This window comes from Pleurodeles waltl, chromosome 10, assembly GCF_031143425.1.
Source record: "Pleurodeles waltl isolate 20211129_DDA chromosome 10, aPleWal1.hap1.20221129, whole genome shotgun sequence".
NCBI classification, from domain to species: domain Eukaryota; kingdom Metazoa; phylum Chordata; class Amphibia; order Caudata; family Salamandridae; genus Pleurodeles; species Pleurodeles waltl.
Window position 1 is genome coordinate 1,009,087,915 of NC_090449.1, and position 22,370 is coordinate 1,009,110,284.

Below are 22,370 nucleotides of genomic sequence, written 5' to 3' on the forward strand. Positions count from 1 at the left end.
AACTGTTTCTTGAACTCCTCATTATATGGAAGTATCTGCCTTTTTCTACTCATGGTCAAATGTCACTCAAAAGACACTGCAATGTTGCACCATGGTGTCCTGGGCCACCCGTCCCCACCGCTTCTCCATCTCAAGCCTGGAGACGGTATGCATAAGTCATGACAGACAAAGTTTCTGAGGCAGCATTACAGTACCATCACAATGGTGAACTCAGTAACTTCGTGTGGTACAGTTAAAGACGCATTTCAAGTAACATTTGAAGGCTGGACTAGGTAATGTCAGAGGAAAGGATCATACCTGTAATCCACTGCTACTGGTTCAATGATACTGCTGAGAGGGGGTATTGTCTTTTTTCAAACCAATATTTCCTTCTCATGCCTGCAGTTTTGTAATGAAAGTATTTATTTATTTATAATGAAGTTAATATAAAAAATAAAGAGCTGCATGTCACCACAAGACATTTCAGACAATTTGATGTAACTGGAAAAGTAAGAAAATACATACCCCGTTCAAAGGCCAAATTGGAGTTAACTAAATAGGTTCGGAGGTAGCATCAATGATGGCACAGAACCTCTACTGTTATAGCTAAGTGTAGGAAATGTGTCTCACGTTTACCTAGCACCGGCATGTTTGTCACTAAAGCCTAAAGTATGAAGTAAGCTTCAGACCACCCATGTGCTCAGAGAACTATTTCAAGGATATGTTTAAACAGGAGCAGAAACCCAGAAGGAGGTCAGGTTGGAAAGATATAGCTTGTTGTATGTATGGTCAGCTATAAACATCAGTGTAGACCCTCTCTCTGACAGAAGTATGCATGACGCCCTGCAACTTCCTGTTTGAAGTGCTGGTGCTGTATCAGTTGGCTCTAACTATCTGCCAAATTAAGGGGATATCAATTTCTACTGAACATTTAAATGTGAAATATCACACACTTGTACTGCTATAAAACAAATACTTAAAAGTGCAGTGCCTTTGACATATAATTATGTACATATAAGTCCATGTTTACATTGTTCTGACATATTGCCCTCACTGTAGCCATGTTAAGATGAAGGTCAGCACTTTGAAGCCTGAACTGGCCCGATTCTTGCATAAAAATAAATGAGCTTAGCTTAAGATCTGCAAAGGACACACCGAATATTTACCATTTAGGCCTGAATATGTAAACAATTAATGAGGAGGGTTAAATGCAATCAAAATGTACTGCAATTGTCCTTTCTGCTTCAGTGAAGACGGTGGCTGTAACAATCGTACGTAATTGATGGAGGGAGAAGTTAAGACTCACAGCCTACCCCCAGGACTAGAGTCTCAAACACAATGACTCCCAGGTGAAGAACAACCTGGTGACACTTCATCAGCCAAGAAGTACACACATTAAGAGAACTAGAAAGCTGTATGTCTTTCAGTCCAACAGCAGCAGTAATGTTGCAGCAGCAGCACTAAACTGTGTGACTCTAGCAGGAAAGATGATATTGCCTGACAGCCAGCAGAAGCACAGGGAAGGGAGAACGATAGCATGTTTAGGAGGCGTTCAGGAGAGAATACTTCTTTCATTAAGAATTCCAGGACGGCATGGGCCTCCCCAAACGTTGTGACCACCAGGAGCAGCACAGAGGGGAGGGACTAAGCCCTTCCCTCCTATTACACAATTGCAAAGTGACAGACAACAAGTCTATGCATCAATTAGTTAAGTAATGGACTGCTCAGTAAAGAATCCGTGAGCAGCATAGGGAGAGAAGGACAATAGTTGCCAACCACAGGCAAAGTCAGTAATAGCCAAGTATATGGGAGCAGTGAAAGAAAGAAATGAGCATACATGTTGAGCAGCAGTAAGCTTAAGGCGTTAGAGTGGGTGAAAAAAAGAAAGCAGATTTGGGAATGGATAGAATATTTAGAAAGCAGCACAGATATGAAAAGACCTTCTACTCACGTAATGCATGCGTTGAAAGAAAAATGTAAATGGTGCATTAGGATGGAAGTGTCACTGTAGACATATTTGGTAGATGAAGTTACTATTTACCTTGTATTAAGTGTATGTTACGATACAGGATGGGCCTGATGGTATCCAATAGTTAAGGCAAGATGAAACAATACATTCAGCAAGTGTTTTAGCAATTCACGCCAGACAAATCAGCTATTAGATACTACACTAATTCGGGCACTCATAGTCAAATCAGAGTTAGCCCTTAGGGCAAGATTTCTTACCATGATATCTGCTTTGCGAAGGAGGATAGCACCCCATAGAAGATGCCCAGAGTCTAGCCTCCCATAACTTAAACTGTTGACCTATGGCCTACAATTGCTTTGAAAATGTATGTAATTTTACAATATTCTGTAAGTTCCCCATTATTATGGCCTTTGTACCTCTTTATCAAGAACAGAGATGCCATATTTAACGTGGTGTTGTATTTCACCACAGGACAAACTTCTTTATCACAATTTGAAATACTATAAAATTATTGAAAAATATGCGTCCAGTGCTGCTATTTGAACTTTATTAATGCAGAGGGATTCATTTACAGAAGTTACTCGCCCAGTAGTATATTTTTGTTGCCTTGATCTTACCTGGAATTTAACCATATGATCATGAATTGTTCAACATTAAGGAAGTCTGGGATAGTAGCAACGCGGGTCCATTTCATATTTGTATCTGGGCTTATAAGAATCAAGCAATTTCCTGTGCAAATTTGAGCAGGATCCCTCAGCATATTTATTATCTACAGCTTTTTATTAAAACAATATATTAGGTGGGTTGCCTAGGCGTGTATTAGTAGTGTAGTGAACAACTGTTCCTAGAAGTATCAATTTTTTAGCCTCATTGCAATGGGAGAGGAGCCCCACAATGACCTTTTGTCTAGGTGCCAAAAGCCTTGCAATGGCCCAGACATCATATTTGAGAAGTCTATTTCTCCAGCATTACAAATAATCAACTTCAGTTTCCTCAAATTTCAGCAGCAAGAATGGCCTTCGATCTTTTCGAAAAAAAAATCATATTCCACATATGCTCCAAAAACTTCACTGGCTCTCAGTTGTGTCTCGCATTAAGTTCAATACCACGCTGGTAGCTCATTAAACATCCATGACAAATCATCAAATTACCTAATAGGACAATGTGCTCCCTACGTTCCAACTAGGAGATTAAGATCCCCAGACCAGAAACTTAAGAGAGTGAGGACAAAAGCTAGTGGTTATGCCTTTCCGAAAATAGCTCGTCCCGCTGGGAAGATGCTCTGAGATGAAAAGATCTTACAAAACATTGATGAACCTCTGTAAGTCAGTTAGACTTTATTTATTTTAGTATATCCTTGGAAAAGCAGTGCTTAAGTGCCATGGGTTTTGGCGCATAGCTCTAAAGAAAATAAGTGATTGTTTCATTTTTAGAAACAATTTTCAACATTATAACACTTCCTAAAAGTAGTTTCCTCAGTTGGGTTTAGTTTTTTTTGGGGCTAGACACCAAATTGAGATTGGTACATTTTGTACCGCTCCTTTACTCCTGTAAAACAATTTGTGAGCCTTTTGGTATAGTTCACGCTGTCCATAGATTAAAAATAAATGACAAATAAGTACTGTAATAAACAGACCACTACTTTTCAGTAGTGTTTTGAGCAATATGGAATCAACAATATAAATCAGTAAACATGGTAAGAACACATTAATTTTATTGTTCAATTAACAAAGGAGCAACATGGCTACATTAAGGCTGTCACGCATGAATCGTGATCTCCCTTCACAGGGTAGTTTAATAAGATACTTGAATATTCAATTGTACATCTTGTCTATGGATCAATTCTTCATACCAATACTACGTTCAATATGTGATGATTTTACTCACTATGCCAATGCTTCCAACTTGCATAAGATGCAATATTAGCTTTCTGCTTTCAAAATGCTCACAAACACAGAAACATACCATTTGGATAACAGAAGGGACTTCCCAGAGCCTGGTCCTCCAGTTACAAGGAGAGGGGGAATAGGTGCAGGAGCCGCCACCAAATCATTGAGCCGGTCATAGTACTGTGACAAAAACACAACAATGAAGAACCATGATGCCTCTGAATAACAGAGAAAGGGGTAAACACAAGGCAACAAATAAAGAACAATGTGTTATGAAGGCAAGCTCCAAATAGCCCCCTTTTCCTTTTAAATGTATTTCTTACCCTTTTAGGTCTGGCTTGAGTACACAGCTGTCTGCCAGACTCATTGTTATCAATTCTTTTAAAACAACATTGAGTGGGCTTTGGCTCCACCCAAAGTAGCATTTCTTTCACACCTCATGCTGCTAGCTTTTTGCTGTATCATTCCGCTTTCTATGGAACACTTTCATTCCAATGCATAAGGGACTATTTTACATCTCAAAATTACTCTGATCATCACACCTTAAATTGTTTATGTTAGAAATGGGGTTCCTGCCTGGCTAGTGTAGGCACCTCAGCCAGGCAGGGACCACCACTCTAGTCAGGGAAAGGGAGCTACACACCCAAGATAACCCCTGCTCGCCCCCTAGGTAAGCTTGGCACAAGCAGTCAGGCTTATCCCAGAGGAGATGTGTTAAGCTTTTGCACAACACACACAACCCAAGGACACAACAAATAAACCACAAAGGAAACTCCACAACATGTTATATAAAAATAAACTGCATTGCACAAAACATCATTACACCAAACACAACATGTACCGGTAATACCCTGCTACACAAGCAGTTGTTAGAACATCACACAGGTTACTAGTATTCTGCGAAAGCAAGCAGTAGTCATGTAAACACATAGGTTCCTACTATTCTGCAAGCCAAGGAGTAGTCAAGTCATCATTATCACCAAAAATGCACGTCATAATGAACACATTATTATGAATGCCAAGATATCATCATGAATGCAACATAAGGGAAAACATTTCTAGCTGGCACATGTCACAGAAACATTACCCTGCCCCTGCATGCAATGCAAACCCTGAAAATATGTGTGTTATCCTAGCAAGGAAATCCAATATATCACATGAATCAGGTCATCAAAACCAATGCAGTCACATAGTGAGGCCAAAAACATTGTGGTGAAACGCATCTTCTCGAAGAGTCTCCAACAATACGTTCCACATGAAGATTGTAGCACGTCTGTAGTGATAGAGTGCCCAGAGTCCTAGAGCCAACAAAAAGAGGTCAGAGAAATAGGAGGAGGAAGGCAAAAAGTTTGTGGATGACCCTGCAAAAACGGCCAGGTCCAACAGTTTATTTCATAAATGCTTTGTATACAGAAAGCAACCATATATTCTGTTTTTCTATTGCAGTAGACTATTCTGAAAGTTTTTGTTAGGGTTCAAGATTTAAGCCAGGCCTACAAATGGTAAAAGCAACTGCTCTTTTAAACTCTAAATGTGACAGAAAACGTCACCCAAAATAGGTGCATTCTTGATTTCAGTTAATCCAGGATAGGTAAACAGCATTGGATTTTAAGGAAATCAAACATCTTTGTCGTGGAGATTATCCTGCTTGCTTCATGTTGCTTGGATTTCCTGAGAAAACTCCTCATATTAGGACGTAAGTGACATATACGTACCATGAATCTTGTGGTTTCTTACATTGCACCTATAAAGTGTCCTTTATGCCATAAAAAGTCAACAGTTCCTTTCCTTTACCTCGGATAATTCTTTTAAGGAAAGCTCCAAAGCTAAGCAATAGATTTCGGATCATTAACCAGATTTGTACAGAGCATAGAGAGACTTCTACAGAAAGAGTTCTCTTTTACCGCAATGTAAACAATACGCAACATTTTCACAATAGAACATCACCCAATTATGCTGCCAAGCTTTCTTTCCCAATACACTTCTCTCACTAACAGGACCTGGGCTCTGGTAACATCAGAAAATGTAAATGTGTTTTTTTTCAAGTTAAACCAATACATGATGTGGCCAGAAATTCTTTTTGCAATGTTGCATCCCATATAGCACATGAAATATTCGGAGGTATTACTGATAATACCATATGTATTATATACAATGCTTTTGGTGATGTAATCCATTGTTTTGTACAATGCTATCAGCAAGGATGTGCTAGTGTGGAGAGTCGCACCAAGATTCAAGACCCAAATTTTATGTTGTTTAATGTATCATCTTAAGTAAGGCTTTATTTTTTAGAAGTATGGCTGGAATTAGCCATGGCATCAGCTGTGTGAAGATCGAGTTGGCCCCATCGTTGCTGGTGGGCCATGCAGGACAACACATCACCGGGAGATGTGCAGCCCCTGCCCTCTTCTGGCAGAAGTGAGCCAATCTGCTACAGACTAAAAGATTAGGGTGCACTGTAATGGAGCTGCATTGCATAGACATGTGGTTTTGAGTACTGGTCAGTGCAATCATGAACCTGGATATATTTCCTATGGAACGGACAGGCAGGGGACCCACTGGTGATCAAAAGCACTTCATCCATTGTTTTCCCCAGAAGGCAATGGCCTCTCAGTTCTACATACTATATTAAACACTAGGTTAGCATGAGGAACATATTTGTTAATTCCATCTGGTTCCTCCACACAGTGGCAGTTATCTGACTGTCTATTGCTTATTTTGTTTGTGTGTGTGTGTGTGTGTGTGTGTGTGTGTGTGTGTGTGTGTGTGTGTGTATACAGTACTTTATCTCTCATATAAAAGCTGTAGCAGGACAAGGTTTGAGTAGTCGCTAGTGTGGTTCTCATTGAACTTTGAGTTTCTACTCCGTACAATCCTCCTGAGTAAGCAAAAGAATGCTTGACTATCCTGAGGGTTAAGTGCTAAAGGTGTTCAGTAAAGTGGGTGTTCAGTTGTGGATCCAACAGTAAGAAAAAGCCCCAGGACAACAGTGTTAAAAGGTACTCATTCGTATAATTTGAGCCCAGTAATCGTCTGCCTTTGCACGCTTGAAAAAGTTCGCACAAGTATGTGATAATTTTCATGAACTTCGAGGTTTCAGCCATTTGGAAGACTCTGACTTTGCTTTTTAACAGTAGTCACCCAATGCTTCCTTAAGTCTAATGATATATAGGGTTCTCAGTCTCTTCGATTATGTTCCTGTGATGGTCTTTGCATAGTTTAAGGAGCTCCATTTTATTGCCTAATTGGCACATTTGTATATATATCTTTGCAAGGATACTCTGGCATCTATTTGGCTGTGCTGTATAATTTTGTACCACAGATTATTGAAGTCCAAAGAAGCAGAACGTACCCAACATAATCGACTCTGCAGAGATACCTGTTGGCACGAGCTGAATGACAGACTCACCTTCTCAAATCCCAGCTCACACATTGAATTAGAGGCCTCTTGAAAAGCTTCCATCTGTTCCTGTTCATCATGCACATCCCACAAAACATCTGCAAAATCATCCTCTTCTGGAACTGCTGAATCATCATCAGTCCGCGAATCCTTTGTTTGTGGGTCAGCGGCTTCACATCCCAGCAGATCCTACAGAAGGAAACAACATTTACAAACAAAAAAAAAAACTTTCTTTTTCTTTTGGTTCCATTATTTCAGTTCAAAAAAAGATTTGGTGGCCATGAGCAGTCTGACTCCACTGAAGTACAGAACTGATATCACTGGCAATTTCCGCTGATTTAACAAACCTTTAAAACAGATCAACACTTTAGCTCCTTTCTTTTCATACCTATATGTATTGAAAATGGGCAAGCAATAAATACAAAAACACTGATAACATGTATTTGATGCCCTTTCAAGAAAACCGCGGTGCCAAAGTATAAAACAAATGTCAAACTCTTACTGTTACTGCTGCATTGCATAAGCACTAATGTCCCTAACAACTTAATTATTTTAACTCCTTCAAAGACCAGGATCTGAAAGTAATCAGTTCTTTAAAATCTACTATGGTCACATGGCATGAAATCCCATTTTCAGAAATTAACTGTGGGTGTAAGTAAGAGAGCCAGAAGCTCGGGTGCCTTCAACCTTGTAGGTAGTCCTACAAAAAAAAGTATACACTCTCAGTAGTCAATAGTATTATAAATCAATCCAAAAAGTGATGTTTGAGCTCATTGAGTTTAAAGTTGTTTTCTGATTTACACTTCTCATTTCATATCTATTCTAGGGAATCATGTACAAAATACAAGATTAAGAACTTTGGTAAACCAAAGTATTTTATCTGCTGAAACGACAGGACTTAAAGGCAATACAAAGGATCCCATAAAAAGTGGGTCATTAGTTCCTATTCTTTACATCCATTGTTTATGTTTACATAATCAATATTTGGTAGAGTTGACACATACCTCCAGACAGTTTTTTTTTCATAGCTTTAAGGGACAGAAAAGTGTTCAGCTGCTATTGTTACTGACAGAGTACTTAGAGGCTTCTAGGCCATTTAATGATGTGTGCGAGCCTTGCGGTTTGTTATACTGCATGTAATTGTGGATGTCACGTGAGAACAGTGTTCACATAGAAGACAAGATGAGGACCAGAATTTCTAAAATATATGTATTTTGGCAGATTATTGTGAATGAATACAAACCGAGAAGAAGAAAGGGCTTTGAATTCACCTATGCTGAAGCATCACTATTTAGATATTTAATACTATCTACTTCTTCCGTTAGACTTTTAGAATGCAGCCCAATGTGTGACTATACTGCGATCACGTTTTGTAACCTTTAGTTAGGTGAATACGAGGATGCTCAGGAGTTGGGTATTTTTGGAGGCTTGCATCATTTGGTAATTCAGTAATTAAGAGGACAATATAGCTGTGCAGAGATTACTGTTACAGTTGCTGCCTGTAACTTGCCCACAATATACACACTATATCAAACAAAGGACCTGAGTGCCCTACTATCTGCCTATCCTTTTACTCATGTTTATCATTGATGAAAGGGCTGTGAAGACACAAGGTGACCCCACAGTGTCAATAACTATAAATACAATTTTTTTTATATTGCGTTAATTTATTCTGCAAAGAAATACATTGTCACACAATATACCTGCTTAATGATCTGCTCCACCTGATGATAAGTTAAACATGCACCCTCTTCAGGGTCTCCACCATGCGTGATGACCTAAGTGAAAGCAATGGATAGCACAATAGTTTAGGGAATGGAAGGTCCATTGAAGTATGTGTATGAAAAGTAAATCACATTCACTAGTAACAATGCTTTCTGCATATATTTTACATATAATTAACAAACAGAAAATGTTCTTAAAATTTCAATGGGCAAACAGTCATTTTACAGGCTTCATTCTCTGAACAAAAAAATATTGAGTACAGCACATTATGTCTGCGTTTTCCCAAGTTGCAGATTATTTATAACCCTGTTTGTTAAAATCTTTTATTGGCTTTTGCATCACGAAAAACAAGAAGCAAAATGGTCATGATCTCAACAGTGTTACGCATCATATATAACTTAAACTCATGTTTACAGAGTGAAAAAGGAGAAAAAGTATACATGGCCTTTCAAATATAATTTCTTCAGATGGGGGAGGAGAATCGCACTTACAATTATCTGCAATGTGCAGAACAACCTGCCCGCAAGACAACACAACTAATGTTTCATTCATATCCTATTTATTTCTGGTATATTTGTAAAGCACAAAACATTCACACCCACGGGTTATTCTGCATGTGAGCTGGGAGGGTGGAGGGGGTAGGTTTAGGAGCTTTTCAAAGACACATTACAGGTGTGTCATCCTTCTTTACAACTTGCAGCTTGATAAACACATACCAGGGTCAATTTACATATCATTAGCAATTTAAATAACATGCAATACATTAACATGCTGCCTCAACTTGGTTGAACTTGTGAGGTTTCTCACCATATTGGACTCTCAGTTTCATGGAGAATCAAACTGAGATGCAAATCTTTGGCCCTGCCAAATCTTTCTAAAGGACCAGGCGGTCCCACCTTCTCTTAAATTACCTGATGCTTACGCCCAGAAACAATAAAATCATTCTAACTTATTATTTTTAACTTCCAATTTTGTGGGAGGCTATTCTTAAAATCTGCTCTTCAGGAAGTCCTTCAATATGGCACTTGTGTGCTAAGATTATGTCACACTAATCTGTTTGTCCTCTCCAGACATTAGCCACCATGCCCCCAAGCAAAATCAGGATTCACTTTAGAAATAAGAAGGGCTCCGATTTTTGACTTCATATCCTTTCACCTACACTTCCATCAATAGCATTCAGATCTTAGCTGCATACACAGTTCTTCGGTGAATGCCAACTGAGCAAATTATTTTTTTCCACTTATCACATTGTCTTCTGGTGGGGTTAATTAGTTTCAACTTAAGGGTCCTCGAGGTTGGTGAGTGGCGACAAGGATTCTTCTTTTGTTAGCCCACAGATGTAACTTTAGTTTGGACTATCACTGCCTTCAGGCCTCTTCACAGGGTATTGTGGAGAAATTCCACTCTCAGATGCAGAGAAAATGGAGCCTATTTTCCCAGTGTGTGTTACATCTGGTTGGTCATTTCTCAATGATGTTTGACTCTTTTCTGGAACTCTGGATCCACCCTCCCTAACTGCCTAACTGTAGGAGATCTGAGGGGGAGGGCAAAAGGCAACAAACTAGCCCTTGTGATGCTACTGTCCGAACACTGCCATCTTAATTGCCTGATCAGTTACTATTTTGACCTTCCAGCAGGGGCGTAACACATGTCCCTGCAGCATAGAGGGTCTCCATCCTTTCACGGGTCCCCCAATACTACAGGGGGGAGCTCTTTTCAGCATAAGGCTAATGTATATCTGTGAGACATGGAAGACTCAGGGGCCCCATCTCACATTTTCCAGGGGTGCCTCATCATTTTGAGGTATGCCACTGGCTTTTGGTAGTTGGAGGAGTCATATGCAGACTTACTAAGAAGGTTCATTAAATCTGCAACTTCTGCCAACGTGGGTTCTCTTTTCTGTGCCACCTGTTTGAGCAAATCAGGGCTGCCACAAGACTGGTGGCAGTGCAGCTGCCATCTGTAGGAGGCTGGACTGGCTTATAGTGAGTACCAAGGGGTACTTGCACCTTGCACCAGGCCCAGTTATCCCTTATTAGTGTATAGGGTGTCTAGCAGCTTAGGCTGATAGATAATGGTAGCTTAGCAGAGCAGCTTAGGCTGAACTAGGAGACGTGTGAAGCTACTACAGTACCACTTAGTGTCATATGCACAATATCATAAGAAAACACAATACACAGTTATACTTAAAATAAAGGTACTTTATTTTTATGACAATATGCCAAAGTATCTTAGAGTGTACCCTCAGTGAGAGGATAGGAAATATACACAAGATATATATACACAATAGCAAAAATATGCAGTATAGTCTTAGAAAACAGTGCAAACAATGTATAGTTACAATAGGATGCAATGGGGAAACATAGGGATAGGGGCAACACAAACCATATACTCCAGAAGTGGAATGCGAACCACGAATGGACCCCAAACCTATGTGACCTTGTAGAGGGTCGCTCGGACTATTAGAAAATAGTGAGAGTTAGAAAAATAACCCTCCCCAAGACCCTGAAAAGTGAGTGCAAAGTGCACTTAAGTTCCCCTAAGGACAAAAGAGTCGTGTTAGAGGAATAATGCAGGAAAGACACAAACCAGCAATGCAACAACTGTGGATTTCCAATCTAGGGTACCTGTGGAACAAGGGGACCAAGTCCAAAAGTCACAAGCAAGTCGGAGATGGGCAGATGCCCAGGAAATGCCAGCTGCGGGTGCAAAGAAGCTTCGACTGGACAGAAGAAGCTGAGGTTTCTGCAGGAACGAAAAGGGCTAGAGACTTCCCCTTTGGTGGACGGATCCCTCTCGCCTTGGAGAGTCGTGCAGAAGTGTTTTCCCGCCGGAAGGACGCCAACAAGCCTTGCTACACGCAAATCGTGCGTTTGGCGTTTTTGGACGCTGCTGGGGCCCAGGAGGGACCAGGAGGTCGCAAATTGGACCTGCAGAGAGAGGGGACGTCGAGCAAGACAAAGAGCCCTCACTGAAGCAGGTAGCACCCGGAGAAGTGCCAGAAACAGGCACTACGAGGATGCGTGAAATGGTGCTCGACGAAGTTGCACAAAGGAGTCCCACGTCGCCGGAGACCAACTTAGAAAGTCGTGCAATGCAGGTTAGAGTGCCGTGGACCCAGGCTTGGCTGTGCACGAAGGATTTCCGCCGGAAGTGCACAGGGGCCGGAGTAGCTGCAAAGTCGCGGTTCCCAGCAATGCAGCCCAGCGAGGTGAGGCAAGGACTTACCTCCACCAAACTTGGGCTGAAGAGTCACTGGACTGTGGGGGTCACTTGGACAGCATCGCTGGATTCGAGGGACCTCGCTCGTCGTGCTGAGAGGAGACCCAAGGGACCGGTAATGCAGCTTTTTGGTGCCTGCGGTTGCAGGGGGAAGATTCCGTCGACCCACGGGAGATTTCTTCGGAGCTTCTGGTGCAGAGAGGAGGCAGACTACCCCCACAGCATGCACAAGCAGGAAAACAGTCGAGAAGGCGGCAGGATCAGCGTTACAGAGTTGCAGTAGTCGTCTTTGCTACTATGTTGCAGGTTTGCAGGCTTCCAGCGCGGTCAGCGGTCGATTCCTTATCAGAAGGTGAAGAGGGAGATGCAGAGGAACTCGGCTGAGCTCATGCATTCGTTATCTGAAGTTTCCCCAGAGACAGAGACCCTAAATAGCCAGAAAAGAGGGTTTGGCTACCTAGGAGAGAGGAAAGGCTACTAACACCTGAAGGAGCCTATCAGCAGGAGTCTCTGACGTCACCTGGTGGCACTGGCCACTCAGAGCAGTCCAGTGTGCCAGCAGCACCTCTGTTTCCAAGATGGCAGAGGTCTGGAGCACACTGGAGGAGCTCTGGACACCTCCCAGGGGAGGTGCAGGTCAGGGGAGTGGTCACTCCCCTTTCCTTTGTCCAGTTTCGCGCCAGAGCAGGGGCTAAGGGGTCCCTGAACCGGTGTAGACTGGCTTATGCAGAATTGGGCACATCTGTGCCCAACAAAGCATTTCCAGAGGCTGGGGGAGGCTACTCCTCCCCTGCCTTCACACCATTTTCCAAAGGGAGAGGGTGTCACACCCTCTCTCAGAGGAAGTTCTTTGTTCTGCCATCCTGGGCCAGGCCTGGCTGGACCCCAGGAGGGCAGCTGCCTGTCTGAGGGGTTGGCAGCAGCAGCAGCTGCAGTGAAACCCCAGGAAGGGCAGTCTGGCAGTACCAGGGTCTGTGCTACAGACTACTGGGATCATGGAATTGTACCAACAATGCCAGGATGGCATAGAGGGGGCAATTCCATGATCATAGACATGTTACATGGCCATATTCGGAGTTACCATGGTGAAGCTACATATAGGTAGTGACCTATATGTAGTGCACGCGTGTAATGGTGTCCCCGCACTCACAAAGTTCAGTGAATTGGCTCTGAACAATGTGGGGGCACCTTGGCTAGTGCCAGGGTGCCCTCACACTAAGTAACTTTGCACCTAACCTTTACCAGGTAAAGGTTAGACATATAGGTGACTTATAAGTTACTTAAGTGCAGTGTAAAATGGCTGTGAAATAACGTGGACGTTATTTCACTCAGGCTGCAGTGGCAGGCCTGTGTAAGAATTGTCAGAGCTCCCTATGGGTGGCAAAAGAAATGCTGCAGCCCATAGGGATCTCCTGGAACCCCAATACCCTGGGTACCTCAGTACCATATACTAGGGAATTATAAGGGTGTTCCAGTAAGCCAATGTAAATTGGTAAAAAATGGTCACTAGCCTGTCAGTGACAATTTGGAAAGAAATGAGAGAGCATAACCACTGAGGTTCTGATTAGCAGAGCCTCAGTGAGACAGTTAGTCACTACACAGGTAACACATTCAGGCACACTTATGAGCACTGGGGCCCTGGGTTACCAGGGTCCCAGTGACACATACAACTAAAACAACATATATACAGTGAAAAATGGGGGTAACATGCCAGGCAAGATGGTACTTTCCTACACAACCCCCCCCCCCAAACGAAGGACAATAAGACTAGCCATTACCTGATGAGTCTTCATTGTCTAAGTGGAAATATCTGGAGAGTCCATCTGCATTGGAGTGGCTACTCCCAGGTCTATGTTCCACTGTATAGTCCATTCCCTGTAGGGATATGGACCACCTCAACAATTTAGGATTTTCACCTTTCATTTGTTTTAGCCAAAGTAGAGGTTTGTGGTCTGTCTGAACAATGAAGAAGTGAGTGCCAACCAGGTATGGCCTCAACTTCTTCAGAGCCCAGACCACAGCAAAGGCCTCCCTCTCAATGGCAGACCAACGCTTTTCTCTAGGGGTCAACCTTCTACTAATAAAAGCAACAGGTTGATCCTGGCCCTCAGAATTAAGTTGTGATAGGACTGCCCCTACTCCTAATTCAGATGCATCAGTTTGGACATAGAATTTTTTAGAGTAACAAGGGCTTTTCAGGACAGGTGCAGAGCACATGGCCTGCTTCAGCTCCTCAAAAGCTTTCTGACAGCTTGCTGTCCATAATACCTTTTTAGGCATTTTCTTGGAAGTGAGGTCATTAAGAGGGGCTGCAATGGAGCCATAGTTCTTAATGAACCTCCTGTAATACCCAGTGAGGCCTAGGAAGGCTCTCACCTGACTCTGAGTGGTAGGGGGAACCCAATCAATAATTGTTTGGATTTTCCCCTGAAGTGGTGCAATCTGTTCCCCACCAACAAGGTGTCCCAGATAAACCACCTTACCCTGCCCTATCTGGCACTTTGAAGCCTTGATAGTGAGGCCTGCCTTTTGCAGGGCCTCCAAAACTTTCCATAGGTGGACCAGGTGATCATCCCAGCTGGAGCTAAAGACAGCTATATCGTCCAAATATGCTGCACTGAAAGCTTCCAGCCCTTGCAGGACTGTGTTCACCAACCTCTGAAAAGTGGCAGGTGCATTTTTCAAACCAAAAGGCATTACAGTAAACTGGTAATGTCCTCCAATGGTAGAAAATGCAGTCTTAGGTTTAGCATCTTCTGACAATTTGATCTGCCAATACCCTGCAGTCAAATCAAAAGTGCTTAGATACTTGGCAGATGCCAGTGTATCTATAAGCTCATCTGCCCTGGGTATAGGGTGAGCATCAGTTTTGGTTACCAAGTTGAGACCTCTATAGTCTACACAAAACCTCATTTCCTTCTTTCCATCTTTAGAATTGGGTTTTGGTACCAGTACCACAGGAGAAGCCCATGGACTGTCAGAGTGCTCAACCACTCCTAGTTCCAACATTTTCTGAACTTCTTGCTTTATGCAGTCCCTGACATGGTCAGGCTGCCTATAGATCTTACTTTTGACAGGTAAACTGTCTCCAGTATCTATAGTGTGCTCACACCAAGAAGTGGTGCCTGGCACAATAGAGAAGAGTTCTGAAAATTGTCCTAGGAGATTTATGCAATTATCTTTCTGCTCAGCAGTAAGACAATCAGCCAAAACTACACCTTCCACAAGAGCATCTTGTTCTGTGGAAGAGAAGAGATCAGGTAGAGGATCACTGTCTTCTTCCTGTCCCTCATCTGTTGCCATGAGCAGGGTGAGATCAGCCCTGTCATAGTAGGGTTTCAGGCGGTTGACATGGAGCACCCTAAGGGGACTCCTGGCAGTGCCTAAGTCAACCAAGTAGGTGACTTCACCCTTCTTTTCAACAATTGTGTGGGGTCCACTCCATTTATCTTGGAGTGCTCTTGGGGCCACAGGCTCCAAGACCCACACTTTCTGCCCTGGTTGGTACTGAACCAAAACAGCCTTCTGATCATGCCATTGCTTCTGGAGCTCTTGGCTGGCCTGAAGGTTTTTACTGGCCTTTTTCATGTACTCAGCCATCCTTGATCTGAGGCCAAGTACATAATCCACAATATCCTGCTTAGGAGCTTTTAAAGGTTGTTCCCAACCCTCCTTTACAAGTGTGAGTGGACCCCTAACAGGGTGTCCAAAAAGAAGTTCAAAGGGGCTGAAGCCCACTCCTTTCTGGGGTACCTCCCTGTAGGCAAAAAGGAGGCATGGTAGAAGGATATCCCATCTCCTGCGGAGTTTTTCAGGGAGACCCATAATCATGCCTTTGAGAGTTTTATTAAATCTCTCCACCAGTCCATTTGTTTGTGGATGATAGGGTGTTGTGAACTTGTACGTTACACCACACTCCTTCCACATGGCCTTTAAGTATGCAGACATGAAATTGCTTCCCCTGTCTGATACCACTTCCTTTGGGAAGCCCACTCTGGAAAATATTCCCAGGAGGGCCTTTGCCACTGCAGGAGCTGTAGTGGTCCTTAAAGGAATAGCTTCAGGATATCTTGTGGCATGGTCCACTACCACTAAGATAAACCTATTGCCTGAAGCAGTAGGAGGGTCAAGGGGGCCAACTATGTCAACCCCTACCCTTTCAAAGGGAACCCCAACCACAGGCAGTGGGATAAGGGGTGCCTTTGGAGTGCCACCTGTTTTGCCACTGGCTTGACAGGTTTCACAGGACTTACAAAATTATTTTGTGTCCTCAGACATCCTAGGCCAATGAAACAATGGAACCAATCTGTCCCAAGTTTTCTTTTGACCCAGGTGCCCAGCTAGGGGAATGTCATGTGCCAGTGTTAGGAGGAACTTTCTGTACTCCTGAGGAATCACTAATCTCCTGGCAGCTCCAGGTTTAGGATCCCTATGCTCAGTGTACAAGAGGTTGTCCTCCCAGTAAACTCTGTGAGAGTCACTGACATCCCCATTAGCCTGTTTGACAGCTTGCTGTCTGAGACCCTCTAATGTGGGACAGGTTTGCTGTGCCACACTCAGCTCCTACCTGGCAGGCCCCCCTTCACCCAAAAGCTCAGCAGTGTCTGCTTCCAGCTCCTCTGGTGTAGGTTCTGCACAGGGAGGGAATTCTTCTTCCTCAGAAGTTGAATCCACTGTAGAGGGAGGGATAGTAGGAAGTGGTTTGCTTCTACTAGCCCTAGCTTTAGGGAGCACTTGGTCCATTGTTCCAGGATCCAAGCTTCCCTGTCCTTTTTGCTTTTTGGCCTGAGCCCTTGTCAAAGCAAAAATATGCCCTGGGATGCCCAGCATTGCTGCATGGGCCTCCAACTCCACATCTGACCAAGCTGATGTCTCCAAATCATTCCCTAATAGACAGTCTACAGGTAAATCTGAAGCTACCACAACTTTCTTTGGACCAGTTACCCCCCCCCCCAGTTGAGATTTACAACAGCCATGGGGTGGCTTTGTGTTATGTTGTGAGCATCGGTTACTTGGTACTGGTGTCCAAGTATGTGTTGTTCAGGGTGCACCAGTTTCTCAATCACCATTGTGACACTGGCACCTGTGTCCCTGTAGGCCTGGACCTCAACACCATTTATTAGGGTTAGTTGCTTGTACTTCTCCAAGTTATGGGGGCAAGCAACCAAAGTGGCTAAATCAATAGCCCCTTCAGAGACTAAAGTAGCCTCTGTGGTCTCCCTAATCAGACCAACCCCAACTAAATTACCAAAAGTGAGCCCAGCTACTCCCTTGGATTGGCTATTAGTAGGTTTGCTCCCACCACCACTGCTATTAGTAGGGACACTAGGTGTAGCAGTAGGGGTTGTAGTGGTAGGAGCTGTGGTGCCTTTCTTTGGACAACTGGGATCTGTTGTCCAATGGCCTTTTATTTTACATAAATAGCACCATGGTTTCTTTTCCTTGTTCTGATTAAAGGAGGATTTGGACCCACCACCCCCACCAGAGTGTTTTTGTGGGCCTGATGAAGACTCATTTTTAGATTTGTCCCCACCCTTGTCAGAAGACTTACCATCCTTCTTTTTGTTGCCATCTTTGTCACCCCCTGTATGAACTTTTCTGTTCACTCTTGTTCTGACCCATTTGTCTGCCTTCTTTCCCAATTCTTGGGGAGAGGTCAGATCAGAGTCCACCAAGTACTGGTGCAACAAATCAGACACACAATTATTAAGAATATGCTCTCTCAGGATTAAGTTATACAGGCTGTCATAATCAGTAACTTTACTGCCATGTAACCACCCCTCCAAGGCCTTCACTGCCTGGTCAATGAAATCAACCCAGTCTTGTGAAGACTCCTTTTTGGTCTCTCTGAACTTTATCCTGTACTGTTCAGTGGTTAAGCCATAACCATCCAGGAGTGCATTCTTAAGAACTTGGAAATTATTGGCATCATTTTCTTTCACTGTAAGGAGCCTATCCCTACCTTTTCCACTAAATGATAGCCATAGGATAGCAGCCCACTGCTTTTGAGGGACATCCTGTACAGCACAGGCCCTCTCAAGTGCAGCAAACCACTTGTTAATGTCATCCCCCTCCTTATAAGGGGGAACTATCTTGTGCAGATTCCTGGAATCATGCTCTTTTGCAGGATGACTATGGGGAATACTGCTGCTGCCACCATGGGTATCTAAACCCAACTTCTGTCTTTCCTTCTCTAATTCTAAAGACTGTCTATCCAAATCCAGCTGTTGCTTCTTGAGCTTCAGTCTGGTTTGTTCCACTCTCAATCTATTGAGCTCCCTTTCTAACAATCTGTCATCAGGGTGGGTGGGAGGGACATTTCTAGATACAGAGGTATGATGGGAATGAACAGAAGGAGACCTGTCCCTTACAGAGGGCACCCTAACAGCTTGGCTACCAGCATAATGTGAGAGCACACCATCAGTATGGTGTGATTCAACCTCTGTACCAACTATGCTAGACTGTCTAGTAATGGGCAGGCTGAGAAGTTTCTTTCCTGAACCTTTTCCTGGGGGAGTCCCTGGATCAGATTGAGAACCATTAGCTACCTTTTCACCTGATTGGGCACTTATGGCCTTATCCTGTACTCTAAGCATATTAATTAACAGTTCTAAGGAAGGATTCTTCCCTACACTCAAACCTCTCTCTATGCAGAGACTCCTTGCTCCTTTCCAGCTAAGGTGATCATATGCAATTTTGGACAGTTCAACATTTTGGCCTGTACCAGACATTTTTAGAGAGAGTTAAAGTGATAGAAAAAAAAAGAAAAAAAGTTTTCAGAACTTTTTGGAAAGACAGAAAAAACTTTTTAAACTTTTAAGAACTTTTTGAAAGTTTAGAAGTACTTTTCAGCACTTAGAAAAGAGTGAAAAGAGGAAATGCAAAACTTTTTGGCTATGTGGATATACACTGACCTTGTTTTGTATATTTTTCTCTTATGAAAAGTACAATGACAAGAGTGGTAAGCAGTCTCAAGCACTTATCCCACCACTGCACAACAAATGTAGGAGGCTGGACTGGCTTGTAGCGAGTACCAAGGGGTACTTGCACCTTGCACCAGGCCCAGTTATCCCTTATTAGTGTATAGGGTGTCTAGCAGCTTAGGCTGATAGATAATGGTAGCTTAGCAGAGCAGCTTAGGCTGCACTAGGAGACGTGTGAAGCTACTACAGTACCACTTAGTGTCATATGCACAATATCATAAGAAAACACAATACACAGTTATACTAAAAATAAAGGTACTTTATTTTTATGACAATATGCCAAAGTATCTTAGAGTGTACCCTCAGTGAGAGGATAGGAAATATACACAAGATATATATACACAATAGCAAAAATATGCAGTATAGTCTTAGAAAACAGTGCAAACAATGTATAGTTACAATAGGATGCAATGGGGAAACATAGGGATAGGGGCAACACAAACCATATACTCCAGAAGTGGAATGCGAACCACGAATGGACCCCAAACCTATGTGACCTTGTAGAGGGTCGCTCGGACTATTAGAAAATAGTGAGAGTTAGAAAAATAACCCTCCCCAAGACCCTGAAAAGTGAGTGCAAAGTGCACTAAAGTTCCCCTAAGGACAAAAGAGTCGTGTTAGAGGGATAATGCAGGAAAGACACAAACCAGCAATGCAACAACTGTGGATTTCCAATCTAGGGTACCAGTGGAACAAGGGGACCAAGTCCAAAAGTCACAAGCAAGTCGGAGATGGGCAGATGCCCAGGAAATGCCAGCTGCGGGTGCAAAGAAGCTTCGACTGGACAGAAGAAGCTGAGGTTTCTGCAGGAACGAAAAGGGCTAGAGACTTCCCCTTTGGTGGACGGATCCCTCTCGCCTTGGAGAGTCGTGCAGAAGTGTTTTCCCGCCGGAAGGACGCCAACAAGCCTTGCTACACGCAAATCGTGCGTTTGGCGTTTTTGGACGCTGCTGGGGCCCAGGAGGGACCAGGAGGTCGCAAATTGGACCTGCAGAGAGAGGGGACGTCGAGCAAGACAAAGAGCCCTCACTGAAGCAGGTAGCACCCGGAGAAGTGCCAGAAACAGGCACTACGAGGATGCGTGAAACGGTGCTCGCAGAAGTTGCACAAAGGAGTCCCACGTCGCCGGAGACCAACTTAGAAAGTCGTGCAATGCAGGTTAGAGTGCCGTGGACCCAGGTTTGGCTGTGCACGAAGGATTTCCGCCGGAAGTGCACAGGGGCCGGAGTAGCTGCAAAGTCGCGGTTCCCAGCAATGCAGCCCAGCGAGGTGAGGCAAGGACTTACCTCCACCAAACTTGGGCTGAAGAGTCACTGGACTGTGGGGGTCACTTGGACAGCGTCGCTGGATTCGAGGGACCTCGCTCGTCGTGCTGAGAGGAGACCCAAGGGACCGGTAATGCAGCTTTTTGGTGCCTGCGGTTGCAGGGGGAAGATTCCGTCGACCCACGGGAGATTTCTTCGGAGCTTCTGGTGCAGAGAGGAGGCAGACTACCCCCACAGCATGCACAAGCAGGAAAACAGTCGAGAAGGCGGCAGGATCAGCGTTACAGAGTTGCAGTAGTCGTCTTTGCTACTATGTTGCAGGTTTGCAGGCTTCCAGCGCGGTCAGCGGTCGATTCCTTATCAGAAGGTGAAGAGGGAGATGCAGAGGAACTCGGCTGAGCTCATGCATTCGTTATCTGAAGTTTCCCCAGAGACAGAGACCCTAAATAGCCAGAAAAGAGGGTTTGGCTACCTAGGAGAGAGGAAAGGCTACTAACACCTGAAGGAGCCTATCAGCAGGAGTCTCTGACGTCACCTGGTGGCACTGGCCACTCAGAGCAGTCCAGTGTGCCAGCAGCACCTCTGTTTCCAAGATGGCAGAGGTCTGGAGCACACTGGAGGAGCTCTGGACACCTCCCAGGGGAGGTGCAGGTCAGGGGAGTGGTCACTCCCCTTTCCTTTGTCCAGTTTCGCGCCAGAGCAGGGGCTAAGGGGTCCCTGAACCGGTGTAGACTGGCTTATGCAGAATTGGGCACATCTGTGCCCAACAAAGCATTTCCAGAGGCTGGGGGAGGCTACTCCTCCCCTGCCTTCACACCATTTTCCAAAGGGAGAGGGTGTCACACCCTCTCTCAGAGGAAGTTCTTTGTTCTGCCATCCTGGGCCAGGCCTGGCTGGACCCCAGGAGGGCAGCTGCCTGTCTGAGGGGTTGGCAGCAGCAGCAGCTGCAGTGAAACCCCAGGAAGGGCAGTCTGGCAGTACCAGGGTCTGTGCTACAGACCACTGGGATCATGGAATTGTACCAACAATGCCAGGATGGCATAGAGGGGGCAATTCCATGATCATAGACATGTTACATGGCCATATTCGGAGTTACCATGGTGAAGCTACATATAGGTAGTGACCTATATGTAGTGCACGCGTGTAATGGTGTCCCCCCACTCACAAAGTTCAGTGAATTGGCTCTGAACAATGTGGGGGCACCTTGGCTAGTGCCAGGGTGCCCTCACACTAAGTAACTTTGCACCTAACCTTTATCAGGTAAAGGTTAGACATATAGGTGACTTATAAGTTACTTAAGTGCAGTGTAAAATGGCTGTGAAATAACGTGGACGTTATTTCACTCAGGCTGCAGTGGCAGGCCTGTGTAAGAATTGTCAGAGCTCCCTATGGGTGGCAAAAGAAATGCTGCAGCCCATAGGGATCTCCTGGAACCCCAATACCCTGGGTACCTCAGTACCATATACTAGGGAATTATAAGGGTGTTCCAGTAAGCCAATGTAAATTGGTAAAAAATGGTCACTAGCCTGTCAGTGACAATTTGGAAAGAAATGAGAGAGTATAACCACTGAGGTTCTGATTAGCAGAGCCTCAGTGAGACAGTTAGTCACTACACAGGTAACACATTCAGGCACACTTATGAGCACTGGGGCCCTGGGTTACCAGGGTCCCAGTGACACATACAACTAAAACAACATATATACAGTGAAAAATGGGGGTAACATGCCAGGCAAGATGGTACTTTCCTACACCATCTTGTTCACCATGGGTAACAGAGAGGTTTGACGTTTCAGCTTCATAGCTGGGTGCCCTTCCACTTTTGAAATTTGGACCCTGCTTAGAAGGCCACTTATGTCATTCCGTACAGCAATTGTTGCCTCTGAGCCTACAGGGCAGAGCCCACTGTCAAAACCTTTTAATGTAATTCTATAGATATTT

At 44.0% G+C, this 22,370-nt stretch overlaps 1 protein-coding gene across 2 annotated transcripts in view; it reads right to left on the reverse strand.

Moving 5' to 3' along the window:
* Positions 1-22,370, reverse strand: part of NPHP3 (nephrocystin 3) — a 211,944-nt gene that overhangs the window by 144,555 nt on the left and 45,019 nt on the right. For both annotated transcript variants that reach the window (XM_069211897.1, XM_069211898.1), the window contains exons 9-11: positions 8,941-9,015; positions 7,247-7,426; positions 3,914-4,017 (exon numbers count right to left, since the gene is read on the reverse strand). In XM_069211897.1, coding sequence (XP_069067998.1) covers positions 3,914-4,017; positions 7,247-7,426; positions 8,941-9,015 — 359 coding nt within the window. The remainder of the gene's footprint in view (positions 1-3,913; positions 4,018-7,246; positions 7,427-8,940; positions 9,016-22,370) is intronic.